This window comes from Staurois parvus, unplaced genomic scaffold, assembly GCF_062004578.1.
Source record: "Staurois parvus isolate SC_StPar_1 unplaced genomic scaffold, SC_StPar_1.0 ptg001919l, whole genome shotgun sequence".
In the NCBI taxonomy this organism is placed as follows: domain Eukaryota; kingdom Metazoa; phylum Chordata; class Amphibia; order Anura; family Ranidae; genus Staurois; species Staurois parvus.
Genome location: NW_028319715.1, coordinates 451,479 through 471,764, shown reverse-complemented (window position 1 = coordinate 471,764; position 20,286 = coordinate 451,479). Strand labels below are relative to the sequence as shown.

Genomic DNA, 20,286 nt, shown 5'->3' with positions numbered 1-20,286 from the left:
CAAAGTGCGACAGCTGAAAGCTGAAAATTGGCCTGGAAGTGCCCCCTTGAAGTGGTTAAAGGTTTACTGACCTGTGGACTGATTTATTTGACCAGAAATCTCTGAGGATGGGAAATAGACTTTTCCAAAGCATAGGATAGGAAAGAAAAATGTTTCCGAGGTCCCTGGGAGCCCCTATCAGTCTACATTGCCCAAGCTATCAGCAGCAAGAATGCATCTTTCAGCCTGGGCCTTGCACCCCTTGAGATGGTCGGTGGTGGACCTTTTCATGACAAGAGATATGCAGGATAACTGGCATAAAATCCAAAATGTTCTGGTACTGACTCTAAAAAAACCCTTTATTTTTACACAGGTGTGAAACACGTGAAAGAAAGATGAAGATTCTTCTTCTCCTCCAGTTGTTCGTCTCATTGGTCCTTGCGAAACCATATGGAGATCACGGCCAAAACTCTAAAGGGGATCATTCAGAGATATCCGAAGCGGAATTTGACTTTGCTTTGAAGCTTTATAGAAAGATGGGGCCACTTACAGAAAGGCCCCCACTAAACATATTCATTTCACCGGTCAGCATCTACACCTCCCTCTCCATGCTGGCCCTCGGCGCCCGATCACAAACTCGCAAGTATATTCTTCAAGGCATGGGCCTGGATGACACCAAGACAGACAAGAAGCTGCATGACAGCTATAGCAAGTTCCTTGAAGCCATAAGCCAGGAAAGCAAAGACGTAGAATACCAGCTTTATAACGACATCTTCATAGAAGAGTCAGTCCATATGTTACCATCATACAAACGTAGTGTGACTAAGTACTACAACGCCTCCATTCACACCTTCAGAAACAATGACCCTCAGAATGCTGAGAAGACAATCAACAGGATTGTGAGCGATAAAACAGACCATAAGATCCAGAACATAACCGTCAATTTGGAAAACAAAGCATCGATGTATGTCGTAGATTATGCAGTCTTTATAGGTAAGTCCATTTTACTGTTGACTACGGAAAGTAGATTTTGGAGCCACAGAGGTTATGAAACTACAGATACAACCCACATGGAAGGAAAATATATTTTATATATATATTTTAACTATATTTAAAAAATATTCTTCCCAAAATTTTGGCCATATCCAATATATTTCAAAATATATTTCAATATATATATATATATATATATTGTAACGGAACCGGAGCGACTGCACTAGGGTATTTCCGGTAGACTCCCGCTTCCCCGTCTGAACACCGCCCACTGACACCACCGATGACTATACAGGAAATAGACTGCTTTATTTTAACACAGACACAAGATATATACATTCAAGGGAACAACCCCCCCTCCCTGTATAAGGCACAGATCTACGGACACCACCGCTGACTATACAGGAAATAGTATGTGACCACACTTAGTATATTATTCAAACAAATCAAAGTAAAATCTCCATATAAACCGGTAGAATCCATGCAATGTGTAAAAAAAAATGTGCAAACAAATGTGATCTTGTTCCACAACCGTGCCACTCTTCACCTCCTAAGGCTAAATTGCCTCCTCACCTCCTTATACTGACCCCTAAGGGCCACACCGCTTTCAGGATCACTCAGGATCCTTATCCCTGGTATCAGGTACTTCTCCCGACGTTGTAGATCACTTTAGGGTACATCCGTTACCACAGATCAGAAGCCTCTAGGGAATAATTGCTCACCAGCCCAGTGAGCACAAAAGACTCCTCTAAGTGTAGTATTAAAGCCAACAACACTTTAATGGTGTTATTCAAATAAACATAGCCACTCACATATGTCCATCCTCATCCCTGGCCAGTATGCGGGTGTGCTGCATGTAATCCGAAGGACTTCCTGGGTATACCAAGATGGCGGCTGGCACCGGACGTGCGTCACCGCGTACTGGAAGTGTACGTGCTAGCGTGCCTACGCGTTACGTCACTATCACTCGTGACTTCCTCTGGGCATTACCCTAGACATATCGTTCCTCCCTTAAGTAACGGACCTCCTCTTGCTGCTAATTCATGGCCCGCCCCCTATTCACTGTCACGGAGCGGCCATTTTCCTGAAGCCCATCTCCATATAGAAAATGAAGACACCTCTTACAATCCAAGGGATAATACAGACGCCCTGCATTCTTTCCATCCCTAACATTAACACCCAAATCTTTTCATTCATAGTTTATTTTATTAAATGAAATTAAAAACATAAATTTTAAGCTCCACGATACATATACCCCAGGAATCTATATTCCAATACCTCCTAATGGACAGACACTTTTTTAATTTTTTAACTATTTTGTTTTACTAGTTTTTTATTAAAGTTTTTTTAGTAAAAATTAATTTTTTATATCAGTATGAATAAATAAATATTTTTAATACCTTTTAATGGTGTATAAAACTTCTAAATAAATATCTTTAAATTAATATGAGTATCAGTGAGGATTATAATAGTATTTTTGGGGGCTTTAGTGTCTGTCCATTAGGAGGTATTGGAATAAAGATTCCTGGGGTATATGTATCGTGGAGCTTAAAATTTATGTTTTTAATTTCATTTAATAAAATAAACTATGAATGAAAAGATCTGGGTGTTAATGTTAGGGATGGAAAGAATGCAGGGCGTCTGTATTATCCCTTGGATTGTAAGAGGTGTCTTCATTTTCTATATGGAGATAGGCTTCAGGAAAATGGCCGCTCCGTGACAGTGAATAGGGGGCAGGCCGTGAATTAGCAGCAAGAGGAGGTCCGTTACTTAAGGGAGGAACGATGTGTCTAGGGCAGGGGTGGGCAAACTTTTTGACTTGAGGGCCGCAATGGGTTCATATATTGGACCCGGGGGCCAGACCAAGAGTAGATAAATTATGTGTATGTGTCATCCATAGTAAGTATAGTAATATTCCCCCATAGTAAGCATAGTAATTAATCCCCCATATAGTAATTCATCCCCCATAGTAATTCATCCCCCCTATAGTAATTCATCCCCCATATAGTAATTCATCCCCCATAGTAATTCATCCCCCATATAGTAATTCATCCCCCATAGTAATTCATCCCCCATATAGTAATTCATCACCCATAGTAATTCATCCCCCATATAGTAATTCATCCCCCATATAGTAATTCATCCCCCATATAGAAATTCATCCCCCATATAGTAATTCATCCCCCATATAGTAATTCATCCCCCCTATAGTAATTCATCCCCCATAGTAATTCATCCCCCATATAGTAATTCATCCCCCATATAGTAATTCATCCCCCATAGTAATTCATCCCCCATATAGTAATCCATCCCCCATATAGTAATTCATCCCCCATATAGTAATTCATCCCCCCTATAGTAATCCATCCCCCATATAGTAATTCATCCCCCATATAGTAATTCATCCCCCCTATAGTAATTCATCCCCCATAGTAATTCATCCCCCATATAGTAATTCATCCCCCATATAGTAATTCATCCCCCATATAGTAACACATCCCCCCTATAGTAATTCATCCCCCATATAGTAATTCATCCCCCATAGTAATTCATCCCTCATATAGTAATTCATCCCCCATAGTAATTCATCCCCCATATAGTAATACATCCCCCATATAGTAATTCATCCCCCATATAGTAATTCATCCCCCATATAGTAATCCATCCCCCATATAGTAATTCATTCCCCCTATAGTAATTCATCCCCCATAGTAATTCATCCCCCATATAGTAATTCATCCCCCATATAGTAATTCATTCCCCATATTAATTCATCCCCCATATTAAGTCCCCAAGTCCCCCCTGTGTCAATTCACTTACCTTTGCTCCGCGCGTTCCTCTCGCCGTGTTCCCGCGCCGTTCCGGTGTAGCATGAAAATCTGTCTCCTGTGAGGATCTGTCCCCCTCGACGTATCTGCGCATGTGCCAGTTTCAGGCATTACAAGCCGATCGGCGATCTTCGGCACATGCGCAAATACGTCGAGGGGGACAGATCCTCATAGGAGACAGATTTTCATGCTACACCGGTCTTCAGGGCGGACTGTGAAGGGAGCCTAGCTCCGCGGGCCGGATTAAAAGGTCCGCCGGGCCGTATACGGCCCGCGGGCCGTAGTTTGCCCATTGCTGGTCTAGGGTAATGCCCAGAGGAAGTCACGAGTGATAGTGATGTAACGCGTGGAGCTTAAAATTTATGTTTCTAAGTGTGGTCACATACTATATTTGGAGCACTGTGAAAAGTCTGTTTCATTTATGATAGTTTATTTATATTGTTTCTATCTATAATTATTACAATATGTGGGCACGAAGGAACGAATAACACCGAGTGGCACTTTTGAACGAAGATATCTCACTTAATGATTTATGTTAGACATACTTTGTAACACCAATGCATGTAAGCATTATTACTTGTAGTATTTGTTTTAGGTTTGAGCGCTGCACTACTTATTATTTATTATTACACTTTTTGGGGAGCAGGCTAAGTGCGGGCAGCTTTCAGTAGGGTTTCCTTTCCCTTTTTGCGCAGGAGGATTTCTGTTTGTATACAGGAAATAGACTGCTTTATTTTAACACAGATACAAGATGTATACACAGGGCGGGGCAATACATTTAGTAACAAGAGACACACAGCAGACACCCCCCACCAAGCCAATACACAAACACATACATCCCATAATAGTTTGCTCCCAAGCAAGACACACAATAGAACAATGGGACAACCACATGGCATTAAACAATGAACAACCCCCACACCCCACCTATACATGTCTACTCAATAGCAGAACATTTCACCCTGCACCCCTAACAGGCACAGGGGGACTTACACATAAGAGGGATATGGGGAGCTGAGGCAGGGGTCTCCCCACCCGTCCAAAGTGAGCTGGGTTCCATGGGCCCCCCTCCCAAAGTGACTCCCATCACATATATATATATATATATATACATACATACATATACACACACAGTTGTGCTCAAAAGTTTACATACCCCAGCAGAAATAGTGAAATTTTGGCATTGATATTGAAAATATGACGGATCTGCCAATAAATGCTCTTTTATTGAAGGATGATGATCATATGAAGCCATTTATTATCAGATGGTTGTTTGGCTCCTTTTTAAATCATAATAACAGAAATCACCCAAATGGCCCAAATCAGAAGTCTCTGCCGCAGGATCAGAAGTCTCCGCCCCTGGATCAGAAGTCCCCGCCCCCTGGAATGTTTGGCCTTGGTACAGAGACACAAGGGGACACAAGGCCAAACATTCCAGGGGGCGGAGACTTCTGATGCAGGGGTGGAGACTTCAGATCCAGGCCATTTGGGTGATTTCTGTTATCATTAGGATTTAACCACTTTCCGTCCGGCCGTTGTATATAAACAGCCAGACGGTGGCACTGCAGGGTCGGGTGGCCGTCTATAAACGGCCTCCCCGCACCCTGCTTGTGCGCGCTCCCTGGGAGCGCGCAGCACCGCGATCCGGTGCCCGCTGTGTCCTCCGGACACAGTGAAACACCGATCGTCGGACGGGACCTCTGTATGAGGTCCCGATCATGTGATCACTGATTGGCCAATCAGTGATCACATGCAAAGTAGTAAGCAAGATGTGACATCATTGCTTACTACTAGAGATGAGCGAAGTATTCAAAAATTCGATTCGACTGATTCGGCGAATTCGTGGACAATATTCGATTCGAGTCGAATATATTCGCTGTGAATTTAACTTAAAAAAGGGTGTTTCTAGGCTTCAGAGAGACTTAATATTAGTGCAGAACACTGTACCTTTAATTTAAATGCCCTTGGAGTCTGCTGGGGAAGAGAAATAATACTATCAGTCAGTATGACATGCAGATGAGTGCCGTCGATCTTAGAATCACCGCACACTTCAATCATTTGGGCAGTCACGGGGCCAAAACCAGAGTGTGGAGCCACAGTGTGGCGGTGGAGGCAGCAGCAATGGGAGGCCATACAGCAACCTATGACAAAATGGAAACCAGCAGCAGTGTGAGGAGACCTCAAAGTGGCACATGGCAGAGTGGGAGCAATGGGAGGCGGTAAAGGGACCCAGGTCACACTGTGGGCTCAGCAGCAGCGTGACCAGGCGGTACGGGGCCCATGGCAGATTTGGGGCCTGGCAGCACCTATGGGAGGTCTGTAATCTGCCAGCAACCTATGACAAAATGGAAAACCGCAGGAGTGTGAGGAGACCTGAAAGTGGCACATGGCAGAGTGGGAGCAATGGGAGGCGATACAGGGACCCAGGTCACACTGTGGGCTCAGCAGCAGCGTGACCAGGCGGTACGGGGGCCCATGGCAGATTTGGGGCCTGGCAGCACCTATGGGAGGCCTGTAATCTGCCAGCAACCTATGACAAAATGGAAAACCGCAGGAGTGTGAGGAGACCTCAAAGTGGCACATGGCAGAGTGGGAGCAATGGCAGGCGGTACAGGGACCCAGGTCACACTGTGGGCTCAGCAGCAGCGTGACCAGGCAGTACGGAGGCCCATGGCAGATTTGGGGCCTGGCAGCACCTATGGGAGGCCTGTAATCTGCCAGCAAACTATGACAAAATGGAAAACCGCAGGAGTGTGAGGAGACCTCAAAGTGGCACATGGCAGAGTGGGAGCAATGGGAGGCGGTATAGGGACCCAGGTCACACTGTGGGCTCAGCAGCAGCGTGACCAGGCGGTACGGGGGCCCATGGCAGATTTGGGGCCTGGCAGCACCTATGGGAGGCCTGTAATCTGCCAGCAAACTATGACAAAATGGAAAACCGCAGGAGTGTGAGGAGACCTCAAAGTGGCACATGGCAGAGTGGGAGCAATGGGAGGCGGTACAGGGACCCAGGTCACACTGTGGGCCCAGCAGCAGCGTGACCAGGTGGTACGGGGGCCCATGGCAGATTTGGGGCCTGGCAGCACCTATGGGAGGCCTGTAATCTGCCAGCAACCTATGACAAAATGGAAAACCGCAGGAGTGTGAGGAGACCTCAAAGTGGCACATGGCAGAGTGGGAGCAATGGGAGGCGGTACAGGGACCCAGGTCACACTGTGGGCTCAGCAGCAGCATGACCAGGCGGTACGGGGGCCCATGGCAGATTTGGGGCCTGCAGCACCTATGGGAGGCCTGTAATCTGCCAGCAACCTATGACAAAATGGAAAACCGCAGGAGTGTGAGGAGACCTCAAAGTGGCACATGGCAGAGTGGGAGTAATGGGAGGCGGTACAGGGACCCAGGTCACACTGTGGGCTCAGCAGCAGCGTGACCAGGCGGTACGGGGGCCCATGGCAGATTTGGGGCCTGGCAGCACCTATGGGAGGCCTGTAATCTGCCAGCAACCTATGACAAAATGGAAAACCGCAGGAGTGTGAGGAGACCTCAAAGTGGCACATGGCAGAGTGGGAGCAATGGCAGGCGGTACAGGGACCCAGGTCACACTGTGGGCTCAGCAGCAGCGTGACCAGGCAGTACGGAGGCCCATGGCAGATTTGGGGCCTGGCAGCACCTATGGGAGGCCTGTAATCTGCCAGCAAACTATGACAAAATGGAAAACCGCAGGAGTGTGAGGAGACCTCAAAGTGGCACATGGCAGAGTGGGAGCAATGGGAGGCGGTATAGGGACCCAGGTCACACTGTGGGCTCAGCAGCAGCGTGACCAGGCGGTACGGGGGCCCATGGCAGATTTGGGGCCTGGCAGCACCTATGGGAGGCCTGTAATCTGCCAGCAAACTATGACAAAATGGAAAACCGCAGGAGTGTGAGGAGACCTCAAAGTGGCACATGGCAGAGTGGGAGCAATGGGAGGCGGTACAGGGACCCAGGTCACACTGTGGGCCCAGCAGCAGCGTGACCAGGTGGTACGGGGGCCCATGGCAGATTTGGGGCCTGGCAGCACCTATGGGAGGCCTGTAATCTGCCAGCAACCTATGACAAAATGGAAAACCGCAGGAGTGTGAGGAGACCTCAAAGTGGCACATGGCAGAGTGGGAGCAATGGGAGGCGGTACAGGGACCCAGGTCACACTGTGGGCTCAGCAGCAGCATGACCATGCGGTACGGGGGCCCATGGCAGATTTGGGGCCTGCAGCACCTATGGGAGGCCTGTAATCTGCCAGCAACCTATGACAAAATGGAAAACCGCAGGAGTGTGAGGAGACCTCAAAGTGGCACATGGCAGAGTGGGAGTAATGGGAGGCGGTACAGGGACCCAGGTCACACTGTGGGCTCAGCAGCAGCGTGACCAGGCGGTACGGGGGCCCATGGCAGATTTGGGGCCTGGCAGCACCTATGGGAAGCCTGTAATCTGCCAGCAACCTATGACAAAATGGAAAACCGCAGGAGTGTGAGGAGACCTCAAAGTGGCACATGGCAGAGTGGGAGCAATGGGAGGCGGTACAGGGACCCAGGTCACACTGTGGGCTCAGCAGCAGCGTGACCAGGCGGTACGGGGGCCCATGGCAGATTTGGGGCCTGGCAGCACCTATGGGAGGCCTGTAATCTGCCAGCAACCTATGACAAAATGGAAAACCGCAGGAGTGTGAGGAGACCTCAAAGTGGCACATGGCAGAGTGGGAGCAATGGGAGGCGGTACAGGGACCCAGGTCACACTGTGGGCCCAGCAGCAGCGTGACCAGGCGGTACGGGGGCCCATGGCAGATTTGGGGCCTGGCAGCACCTATGGGAGGCCTGTAATCTGCCAGCAACCTATGTCAAAATGGAAAACCGCAGGAGTGTGAGGAGACCTCAAAGTGGCACATGGCAGAGTGGGAGCAATGGGAGGCGGTACAGGGACCCAGGTCACACTGTGGGCTCAGCAGCAGCGTGACCAGGCGGTACGGGGGCCCATGGCAGATTTGGGGCCTGGCAGCACCTATGGGAGGCCTGTAATCTGCCAGCAAACTATGACAAAATGGAACACACCAGCAGTGTGAGGAGACCTGAAAGTGGCACATGTTTGGGGCATGATTCATGGCGGATTTAGTCAGTTGTGTCAGGAACTGGTGGTTTGAAATCCAGACTAATCCACGCCTGATTCATTTTCACAAACGTGAGTCTCTCCACACTTTGGGTGGACAGTCGTGTCCTCCGCGGAGTTACAATACCTCCTGCCGCACTAAACACGCGCTCTGATGCCACGCTACTGGCCGGGCATGACAGCCTTTCAAGGGCAAATTCAGCTAGTTGGGGCCAAAGGTCAAGTTTCGTTGCCCAGTAGTCAAGGGGATTGTCTACCTCGGTTGGCAGGGTGCTGTCCAAGTAGGCCCAAGCCTGTTGTTTGAGCTCCTGCTCCAGGTCCACCTGATGCTGCTGCTGCGGCTGGTTAGTAGTTTCCTCACTGCGCTGGTGAAGAAAGCTACTCATCATCGACTGCAGACTGAGGCAGCCGCTGCTGGTGGAGCTGCCACTGCTCCTACCACCCCACCCCTCCCCTGCTGCCATGGCAGCGGAACGCGAGCGCACAGGGCCCACAGTGTCTGAGGATGGACGTTGGCGCAGAAAGGCAGAGACCAGCTGACTACATAGGTGGTTTTTATAGTACGTTATTTTGGCCTCCCTCTCAGCAGGTGTGAAAAAGGCCACCATTTTGGAACGGTAGCGAGGGTCCAACAAGGTGGACAGCCAAAAGTCATCCCTCTGTCTGATGGTTATTATTCGGCTGTCGCTACGCAAGCAAGCGAGCATGCTATGGGCCATTTGTGCCAAGGAATGCGAGGGACTCCCTGCCTCCATCTCCACAGCATACTGCCACGGTGCGTCTGGGTCCTCTGTCTCCTCCTCCTCCTCCTCTCCCAGATGCTCCTGCTCCTCCACTCCTGTCCGCTGAGTGGAAAAACCACCCATTTCACTCAATAATTCCTGAGCACAAATGTCCTCCTCTACCTCCTCCTCTTCTTCCTGTCCTGCCCCCACAGGGGTCATGTGGCGTTGAGATCTGTGCGCCACGTCTACCGCACCCTGACCAGCCATTGTTAACAGCATTTGTTCCAGGACGTGCAACAGAGGAATGACGTCGTTCATCCCATAGTCCTGCCGACTCACGAATAGCGTGGCCTCCTCAAAGGGCCTGAGCAAGCGGCAGGTGTCACGCATGAGCTGCCAATGGCTGACATCGAAGTTACACAGGGGAGTACCTTTATCCGCTTGTAACATCAGGAAATCGGTGATGGCCTTTCGCTGTTCGTAAAGGCGGTCTAACATATGTAGGGTTGAATTCCACCTTGTTGCAACGTCGCAGATCAGGCGATGCTGTGGAATTCCGTTCTGCCGCTGCAGCTCAAGGAGGGTGTGCTTTGCGGTGTAGGAATGGCTGAAATGCATGCACAGTTTACGTGACATTTTAAGGATGTCTTGCAGTGGGATGGTGGATTTTAGGAACCGCTTGACAACCAGATTGAACACGTGAGCCATGCATGGCGCATGGCACAACCTTCCTTGACGCAGAGCAGACACCATGTTCTTTCCGTTGTCAGTCAACATGGTTCCGATTTTCAGTTTGCGCGGAGACAGCCATCTGTCGATTTCTCTGTTCATTACACTCAGAAGTTCCTCCCCTGTGTGACTACTTTCGCCAAGGCATACCAGGTGCAGCACAGTGTGACACCGTTGCGCCCTGCACATGTGATATGCCGGTCGGGTAATGGGACTTGGTACGGGGGTGGCGACTGAGGACACGGCGGAAGAAGAGGTGGTAGAGGCGGACATGTTTGCTGGACCAAGGACGTGCAAACGTGGAGGAAAAAGTGTTGTGACCTGTCCAAGTTGCTGGTGCGGCTGTGCCGGCACCACGTTCACCCAGTGGGCCGTAAATGACATGTACTGTCCCTGACCGTAGTTACAGCTCCACACGTCGGCGCTGCCGTGCACTTTGGCAGAGACCGACATGCTCAAAGACTGGCCCACCATCTCTTCTACATGTGAATGCAGGGCTGGCACTGCCTTTTGGGCGAAGAAATGCCGGCTTGGCACTCTCCACCGCGGCGCGGCACAAGCCATCATTTCTCGGAAAGGTGCTGAGTCCATCAGTTGGAAAGGGAGGGACTGCAGCACCAGCAACTTGGACAGGAGGACGTTCAGCTTTTGCACCGTCGGGTGCGTGCTCGCAAACTGTTGTCTCTTGGAAACGGATTCCAAGAAAGACTGCTGACGGAATCCGAGAAGAGGAGTAGCAGGAGAAGGAGCATCTGAACGAGCGGAAGATGCCAACGAGCGACAACTCCCCTCAGCAGAGGTGTTGGAGCCTTGACTGGCTGATAGAGGGCGATTGACGACGTCGGGTGACGGAGCAAGTAACGGAGCGGGTGATGGAGCGGGGGCTGGGGCAGGCAGAACCGCCGTATCTTTATCACGGTTTTCCCAGGCCACCGAATGGTGACGCTGCATATGCTGACGCAACGCTGTAGTCCCAACATGGGCCCCCTGGCCACGCTTGCATTTCTGGCCACATAGTCAACATACGGCTACGTTTACTTCCTCGGGCGGCTTGACGAAAAATTGCCACACCACCGAGTAGGAAACTTTGCCCCCGCTACTCCTCACTGGCTGACTGCTACTTCCTCCGTGTGCACCGGCACCACTACTGGCCGTGGTGGTAGGCTGCAGTGGAGCTGGTGCTGTACTCCGTGGCCGTTTGCCTCCACTGACACTGCTGCGACCCTGCTGCCTCCTGGGCAACCCACCGACTGTTTCGCTCGCTGCCAAGCTGGCACCCTCTTCTCCTAATGATGCGGAAGAAATTACCTGATGACGACGAGGCTGCCAAGTGCGATCAACCTCCTCATCATCAAGTAGGGTCTCCGCCTCACTACTAGCCCCCTCGGCTGCGTCTGGGTCAGGAGACAGACCTGTCTCTAGACCGGCTACCGAGCCACTCTCCTCGCCACTACTTCTTCGCCTGGCTGCTGAAAAGGCGGATGTCTCCCCCCGTTCCTGACCGCCCTCTGTTAGCTCTTCCTCACTGTACAGTGGGGCTGAGCCCACAGCATGCGATACTTCGCTTGGTGAGGGAACAGCAAAGGACAGGGGCAGGTAGAGGACACGTGATTTCAGTGGGCTTGCTCCCGGGCCATGCCAACTAACGGTTGTGTCTGATGTACACACCGACCGTTGGCTGTAGGTGTCAGAGGTGACCTGGGAAGAGGAAGACGACCGAGCCAACCAATCGATGACGGCAGGGTTGTCGGTGGAGACATGACCGCTGGATGACACCGGGAGCACTGGCCTCTGGCTGCGACTAGTGCTGCCTCGACCCCTTCCTCTGCTGCCACGTCTGCTCGCTCCTAAAACATTGCCTCCTCTGCCACTCCTCTGCATGTTGTCTGACATACTCTTTAATTCAACGATTCTGTGTCCCTGAGTAACAATTCTGTGTCCCTGAGTAACAATTCTGGTTCTGTCCCTGAGTAACAATTCTGTGGCCCTAAGTAACGGTTCTGTGGCCCTCAGTAACAATTCTGTGTCCCTGAGTAACGTTTCTGTGGCCCTAAGTAACGGTTCTGTGGCCCTCAGTAACAATTCTGTGTCCCTGAGTAACAATTCTGTGGCCCTAAGTAACGGTTCTGTGGCCCTCAGTAACAATTCTGTGTCCCTCAGTAACAATTCTGTGTCTGTCCCTGAGTAACAATTCTGTGGCCCTAAGTAACGGTTCTGTGGCCCTCAGTAACAATTCTGTGTCCCTGAGTAACAATTCTGTGGCCCTAAGTAACGGTTCTGTGGCCCTCAGTAACAATTCTGTGTCCCTCAGTAACAATTCTGTGGCCCTAAGTAACGGTTCTGTGGCCCTCTGTAACAATTCTGTGTCCCTGAGTAACAATTCTGTGTCTGTCCCTGAGTAACAAGTCTGTGGCCCTAAGTAACGGTTCTGTACCCTCAGTAACAATTCTGTGTCCCTGAGTAACAATTCTGTGGCCCTAAGTAACGGTTCTGTGGCCCTCAGTAACAATTCTGTGTCCCTCAGTAACAATTCTGTGTCTGTCCCTGAGTAACAATTCTGTGGCCCTAAGTAACGGTTCTGTGGCCCTCAGTAACAATTCTGTGTCCCTGAGTAACGTTTCTGTGGCCCTAAGTAACGGTTCTGTGGCCCTCAGTAACAATTCTGTGTCCCTGAGTAACAATTATGTGGCCCTAAGTAACGGTTCTGTGGCCCTCAGTAACAATTCTGTGTCCCTCAGTAACAATTCTGTGGCCCTAAGTAACGGTTCTGTGGCCCTCAGTAACAATTCTGTGTCCCTGAGTAACAATTCTGTGTCTGTCCCTGAGTAACAATTCTGTGGCCCTAAGTAACGGTTCTGTGGCCCTCAGTAACAATTCTGTGTCCCTGAGTAACAATTCTGTGGCCCTAAGTAACGGTTCTGTGGCCCTCAGTAACAATTCTGTGTCCCTCAGTAACAATTCTGTGTCCCTCAGTAACGGTTCTTTGGCCCTCAGTAACAATTCTGTGTCCCTGAGTAACAATTCTGTGTCTGTCCCTGAGTAACAATTCTGTGGCCCTAAGTAATGGTTCTGTGGCCCTCAGTAACAATTCTGTGTCCCTGAGTAATGTTTCTGTGGCCCTAAGTAACGGTTCTGTGGCCCTCAGTAACAATTCTGTGTCCCTGAGTAACAATTCTGTGTCTGTCCCTGAGTAACAATTCTGTGGCCCTAACTAACATTTCTGTGGCCCTAAGAACCAGTTCTGTGGCCCTCAGTAACAATTATGTGTCCCTGAGTAACGTTTCTGTGGCCCTAAGTAACAATTCTGTGGCCCTCAGTAACAATTCTGTGTCTGTCCCTGAGTAACAATTCTGTGGCCCTAACTAACGTTTCTGTGGCCCTAAGTAACAGTTCTGTGGCCCTCAGTAACAATTCTGTGTCCCTGAGTAACAATTCTGTGTCCCTGAGTAACAATTCTGTGGCCCTAAGTAACGGTTCTGTGGCCCTCAGTAACAATTCTGTGTCCCTCAGTAACAATTCTGTGGCCCTAAGTAACGGTTCTGTGGCCCTCTGTAACAATTCTGTGTCCCTGAGTAACAATTCTGTGTCTGTCCCTGAGTAACAAGTCTGTGGCCCTAAGTAACGGTTCTGTACCCTCAGTAACAATTCTGTGTCCCTGAGTAACAATTCTGTGGCCCTAAGTAACGGTTCTGTGGCCCTCAGTAACAATTCTGTGTCCCTCAGTAACAATTCTGTGTCTGTCCCTGAGTAACAATTCTGTGGCCCTAAGTAACGGTTCTGTGGCCCTCAGTAACAATTCTGTGTCCCTGAGTAACGTTTCTGTGGCCCTAAGTAACAGTTCTGTGGCCCTCAGTAACAATTCTGTGTCCCTGAGTAACAATTCTGTGGCCCTAAGTAACGGTTCTGTGGCCCTCAGTAACAATTCTGTGTCCCTCAGTAACAATTCTGTGGCCCTAAGTAACGGTTCTGTGGCCCTCAGTAACAATTCTGTGTCCCTGAGTAACAATTCTGTGTCTGTCCCTGAGTAACAATTCTGTGGCCCTAAGTAACGGTTCTGTGGCCCTCAGTAACAATTCTGTGTCCCTGAGTAACAATTCTGTGGCCCTAAGTAACGGTTCTGTGGCCCTCAGTAACAATTCTGTGTCCCTCAGTAACAATTCTGTGTCCCTCAGTAACGGTTCTTTGGCCCTCAGTAACAATTCTGTGTCCCTGAGTAACAATTCTGTGTCTGTCCCTGAGTAACAATTCTGTGGCCCTAAGTAATGGTTCTGTGGCCCTCAGTAACAATTCTGTGTCCCTGAGTAATGTTTCTGTGGCCCTAAGTAACGGTTCTGTGGCCCTCAGTAACAATTCTGTGTCCCTGAGTAACAATTCTGTGTCTGTCCCTGAGTAACAATTCTGTGGCCCTAACTAACGTTTCTGTGGCCCTAAGAACCAGTTCTGTGGCCCTCAGTAACAATTCTGTGTCCCTGAGTAACGTTTCTGTGGCCCTAAATAACAATTCTGTGGCCCTCAGTAACAATTCTGTGTCTGTCCCTGAGTAACAATTCTGTGGCCCTAACTAACGTTTCTGTGGCCCTAAGTAACAGTTCTGTGGCCCTCAGTAACAATTATGTGTCCCTGAGTAACAATTCTGTGGCCCTAAGTAACAATTCTGTGGCCCTCAGTAACAATTCTGTGGCCCTAAGTATCGGTTCTGTGGTCCTCAGTAACAATTCTGTGTCCCTGAGTAACAATTCTGTGGCCCTAAGTAACGGTTCTGTGGCCCTAAGTAACAATTCTGTGTCCCTGAGTAACAATTCTGTGTCTGTCCCTGAGTAACAATTCTGTGGCCCTAAGTCACGGTTCTGTGGCCCTCAGTAACAATTCTGTGTCCCTGAGTAACAATTCTGTGGCCCTAAGTAACAATTCTGTGGCCCTCAGTAACAATTCTGTGTCCCTCAGTAACAATTCTGTGTCTGTCCATGAGTAACAATTCTGTGGCCCTAATTAACGTTTCTGTGGCCCTAAGTAACAGTTCTGTGGCCCTCAGTAACAATTCTGTGGCCCTGAGTAACGTTTCTGTGGCCGTGAGTAACAATTCTGTGGCCCTCAGTAACAATTCTGTGTCTGTCCCTGAGTAACAATTCTGTGGCCCTAACTAACGTTTCTGTGGCCCTAAGTAACAGTTCTGTGGCCCTCAGTAACAATTCTGTGGCCCTGAGTAACGTTTCTGTGGCCCTAAGTAACAATTCTGTGGCCCTCAGTAACAATTCTGTGTCTGTCCCTGAGTAACAATTCTGTGGCCCTAACTAACGTTTCTGTGGCCCTAAGTAACAGTTCTGTGGCCCTCAGTAACAATTCTGTGTCCCTGAGTAACGTTTCTGTGGCCCTCAGTAACAATTCTGTGGCCCTCAGTAACAATTCTGTGTCTGTCCCTGAGTAACAATTCTGTGGCCCTAACTAGCGTTTCTGTGGCCCTAAGTAACGATTCTGTGGCCCTCACTAACAATTCTGTGTCCCTGAGTAATGTTTCTCTGTCCCTAAGTAACGTTTCTGTGGCCCTAACTCTGTCCCTAATACAGAGCCGTCTGCCTCTCTTGAATGACTGGAGGCAAATGAAGAATTCTAAAATGGCCGCCATTTATAGCTCGACCATTACACAGTGCTGGCTGGCTGGCTGCTGATTGGCTAATGCGATCACATGTCATTAGGAATGCATTATGGGTCAGCGCGCCTTGTCTGCGCGCCTTCCCAGACATCCCCGCTCCGTCGCCGCACATGTCGCCGCCATTTTAGGAAAAATTCTTCTTATTTTCATCCTACTTCTTCTTCTTCTTCTTCTTCTTCTTCTTCATCCTCATCCTCAGAAGAAGAGGATGAGGATGAAGAGGAAGAAGAAGAAGAAGTAGGATGAAAATTAGATTAATTCCAAGCCGGCAAAAAGTGTATGTGCAGAGTTCCTCTATTTCTGACAGTTCTCTGACAGCTCCTTCACATGTACAGCGGTTGAAACATCTGTATCCTAAATGGAAACTAATAGATACAATGTTTCAACCGCTGTACATGTGAAGGAACTGTCAGAGAACTGTCAGAAATAGCGGAGCTCTCTGCAGGGACACTTTTGCCGGCTGATCTGGAAAAATTCGATTCGCGCACCCGAAGTAGGCAAATATTCGGATTCGCCGCGAATCAAATTTTTCCTGAAATTCGTATCGAATTCCGGTTCGCCTGGTTCGATTCGCTCATCTCTAATCATCATCCTTCAATAAAAGAGCATTTATTGGCAGATCCGTCAGATTTTCAATATCAATGCCAAAATTTCACTATTTCTGTGGGGGGAGGAAAAATTTTGAGCACAACTGTGTGTGTATATATGTATATGTTTTTTCATAATTGTTTTCTCCTTATTTTTCTTTCTATTCTTTATTTCTGTTTTTTTTATCTGGTGGTCCCGCCACACATTACTGCAATGTAGAAGTGTAAATGGGCCCTAGCACACTTTTAGTTTTTATTCTATTCAATTGTATTCTAATGTATTTTATTCTTTTCTACTCTATTACATTATGTTTTGTTCAATTCTTTTCGAAATTCGAATTTTAGAAAATGGCTCTATTATTATTTCTATTTTATTTGATTCTATTCTAATCTGTTCTATTCTTTTATTTTCTGTTCTGTTCCTTTATATTCGATTCTATTTTATTATATTCTGCTTTATTTTGTTCCTTTCTATTCTATTTTATTAAATCCTATTCTTTTGGAAGTTCGAATCTTGGAAGACGGCAATATTCTTTCATTTTTTTTTATTCTATTCTATTTAAAATTCAAATTTCAAATGACGGTTATATTCCTTCTATTTTCTTGTTCAAATATTTTATTAATTATAAAGGGGATGGGAACATAGGCATGGGACAAGCCATAGACATTTGAACGGGACAATTAGTAGAAACAGGTATGATGTCCATGTAAAGGGGCGGAGAAAAGCACAAAAATATAAAATGCAACAGCTTGGATGGTAGAAGGAAGACAAAACTGTATGTAGACTTATATACTCATATATAGGCATAGTACAATCTGGTTCAGGGGGTGCTCTCTCCAAAATTGGGGGGGGGGGGGGCAGGAAAAGAGAAGAGAAAAACAAGTGTGAAGGGGTAAGGGAAGAAGGGGGGGGGGGTTGAGTAGAAGTGGGGAGTAGGTAAGGGAAGACTTGGAGAGTAACTCCTAGGATGCTCCAGAAGGGTTCGAGACATATTATAACGAAGTATATTCTTTCTATTTTATTCCATTCTATTCTATTAAAATTTCAGAAGACAGTATTATTTTTTCTATTCTATTCTATTTTCTTCTGTGCTATTCTATTCTATTCTATCTATTCCTTTATTTTCTATTCTTTTATTTTATTTTCAATTCTATTCTGTTTTTATTCTGTTCTTTTCGAAATTCGAATTTCGGAAGATAGCTATATTCTTTTATTTTTTTATTCTATTCTATTTAAAACTCAAATTTTAAATGCCGGTTACATTATTTCTATTTTATTCTATTCTATTCGGAATTTCGGAAGATGGATATATTCTAACACTAACACAGTCTTGAGGGAAATCCGCAATAGTCGGCAATATGTTTATAGTTCAAATTTGTTTTTCCGAATTTGATTTCAAATTCTTTTTTAAATCAATTCTGAATTATTTTGGAATTCAATTAAAATTTTTGACAAAACTTCCTTTTTGTTATTTCTGATTTTTTATAATTTGCCACTTTTGTAGTTTGGAAATTCAGATATCTCTCAATCTCCGAATAATGACAATTTTGTCCATATTTCTATTCGGATCAAACCGAACCGCGCATGTCTATAGAATACAACGATCCCAAACCACTATAGTTTACCTTTAAAGGAAACATTTTTTTTCTGTTCCTCCAGGGAAATGGAAAGGACAGTTTGACAAACAAAATACAGAGGAAAGAGAATTTGGGAGTGGATTGCCACCAATCCTAATGCCAACGATGCGCCGGAGGGGACTCTATAAGACGTACAAGGACAGAGAGCTGGATGTCAATGTGCTGGAGATGCCGTACGCCGATGACACCGCCCTTCTCCTCATCGTACCGAGACTGCGTAACCTGTTCCGCATGGAGGAATTACTGACCCCCCAGCTGATTCAAAAATACTTGAGCTCATTGAGTACCAGGTATGCATGACAGTTGTTTACAACAGAACTCAGCAGTTTGAATGTTGTTAGAGGGATCAGCCAAATGATCGTACAAAGTGCAACGTGCAGCGTGATGTCTGCTGGGTGAACGCAGGATCAACTGACAACGCCAACAGGATGGTGACGGGGTATACCCACTATGGGCTGTAGGGGGCAGGACAGCAACTGATTTGTATGGAACAAACCCCGGACCCCGCATTCACTACATCCGCTCTCCCCGGACCCCGCATTCACTATATCCGCTCTCCCCGGACCCCGCATTCACTATATCCGCTCTCCCCGGACCCCGCATTCACTATATCCGCTCTCCCCGGACCCCGCATTCCCTATATCCGCTCTCCCCGGACCCCGCATTCAGTATATCCGCTCTCCCCGGACCACGCATTCACTATATCCGCTCTCCCCGGACCCCGCATTCACTATATCCCCTCTCCCCGGACCCCACAATCACTATATCCGCTCTCCCCGGACCCCGCATTCACTATATCCGCTCTCCCCGGACCCCGCATTCACTATATCTGCTCTCCCCAGACCCCGCATTCACTATATCCGCTCTCCCCGGACCCCACAATCACTATATCCGCTCTCCCTGGACCCTGCATTCACTGTATCCGCTCTCCCCGGACCCTGCATTCCCTATATTCGCTCTCCCCGGACCCCGCATTCACTATATCCGCTCTCCCCGGACCCCGCATTCACTATATCCGTTCTCCCCGGACCCCGCATTCACTATATCCCCTCTCCCCGGACCCCGCATTCACTATATCCGCTCTCCCCGGACCCCGCATTCACTATATCCGCTCTCCCCGGACCCCGCATTCACTATATCCGCTCTCCCCGGACCCCGCATTCACTATATCCGCTCTCCTCGGACCCCGCATTCACTATATCCACTCTCCCCGGACCCCGCATTCACTATATCCACTCTCCCCAGACCCCGCATTCACTATATCCGCTCTCCCCGGACCCTGCATTCATTATATCTGGTCTCCCCGGACCCCGCATTCACAATATCCGTTCTCCCCGGACCCTGCATTCATTATATCTGCTCTCCCCGGACCCCGCATTTCCTATATCCGCTCTCCCCGGACCCCGCATTCACTATATCCGCTCTCCCCGGACCCCGCATTCACTATATCCGCTCTCCCCTGACCCCACATTCACTATATCCATCTCCCCGGACCCCGCATTCACTATATCCGCTCTCCCCGGACCCCGCATTCACTATATCCGCTCTCCCCTGACCCCGCATTCACTATATCCATCTCCCCGGACCCCGCATTCACTATATCCGCTCTCCCCGGACTCGGCATTCACTATATCCGCTCTCCCCGGACCCCGCATTCACTATATCCGCTCTCCCGGGACCCCTCATTGACTATATCCGCTCTCCCCGGACCCCGGATGTTGTCATGTTACAATGTATTTTTTGGGATTGGATGTGATGGACACAAAGTGGCACATAATTGTGAAGTGGAAGGAAAACGAGAAATTGTTTTGAACATTTGTGACCAATAAATCTGTGAAAAGTGTGGTGGCATTTGTATTCAGCTCCATTTACTCTGATACCCCTAACTAAAATCTAGTGGAACCAATTGCCTTCAGAATTCACTTAATTAATAAACAGAGTCCCCCTGTGTGTCATGTGATCTCAGTATAAATCCAGCTGTTCTGTGAAGCCCTCAGAGGTTTGTTAGAGAACATTAG

General features: G+C 48.2%; 1 protein-coding gene across 1 annotated transcript in view; it reads left to right on the top strand.

Annotated features, from left to right (window-relative positions):
- Nucleotides 1–350: 350 nt before the first annotated feature.
- LOC149433275 (serine protease inhibitor A6-like) overlaps nucleotides 351–20,286 on the top strand; it is a 34,795-nt gene continuing 14,859 nt past the window's right edge. The window contains exons 1-2 of the mRNA XM_089664484.1: nucleotides 351–972; nucleotides 18,291–18,558. Of these exons, the coding sequence (XP_089520610.1) occupies nucleotides 375–972; nucleotides 18,291–18,558 (866 nt within the window). The 5' untranslated portion in view covers nucleotides 351–374. The remainder of the gene's footprint in view (nucleotides 973–18,290; nucleotides 18,559–20,286) is intronic.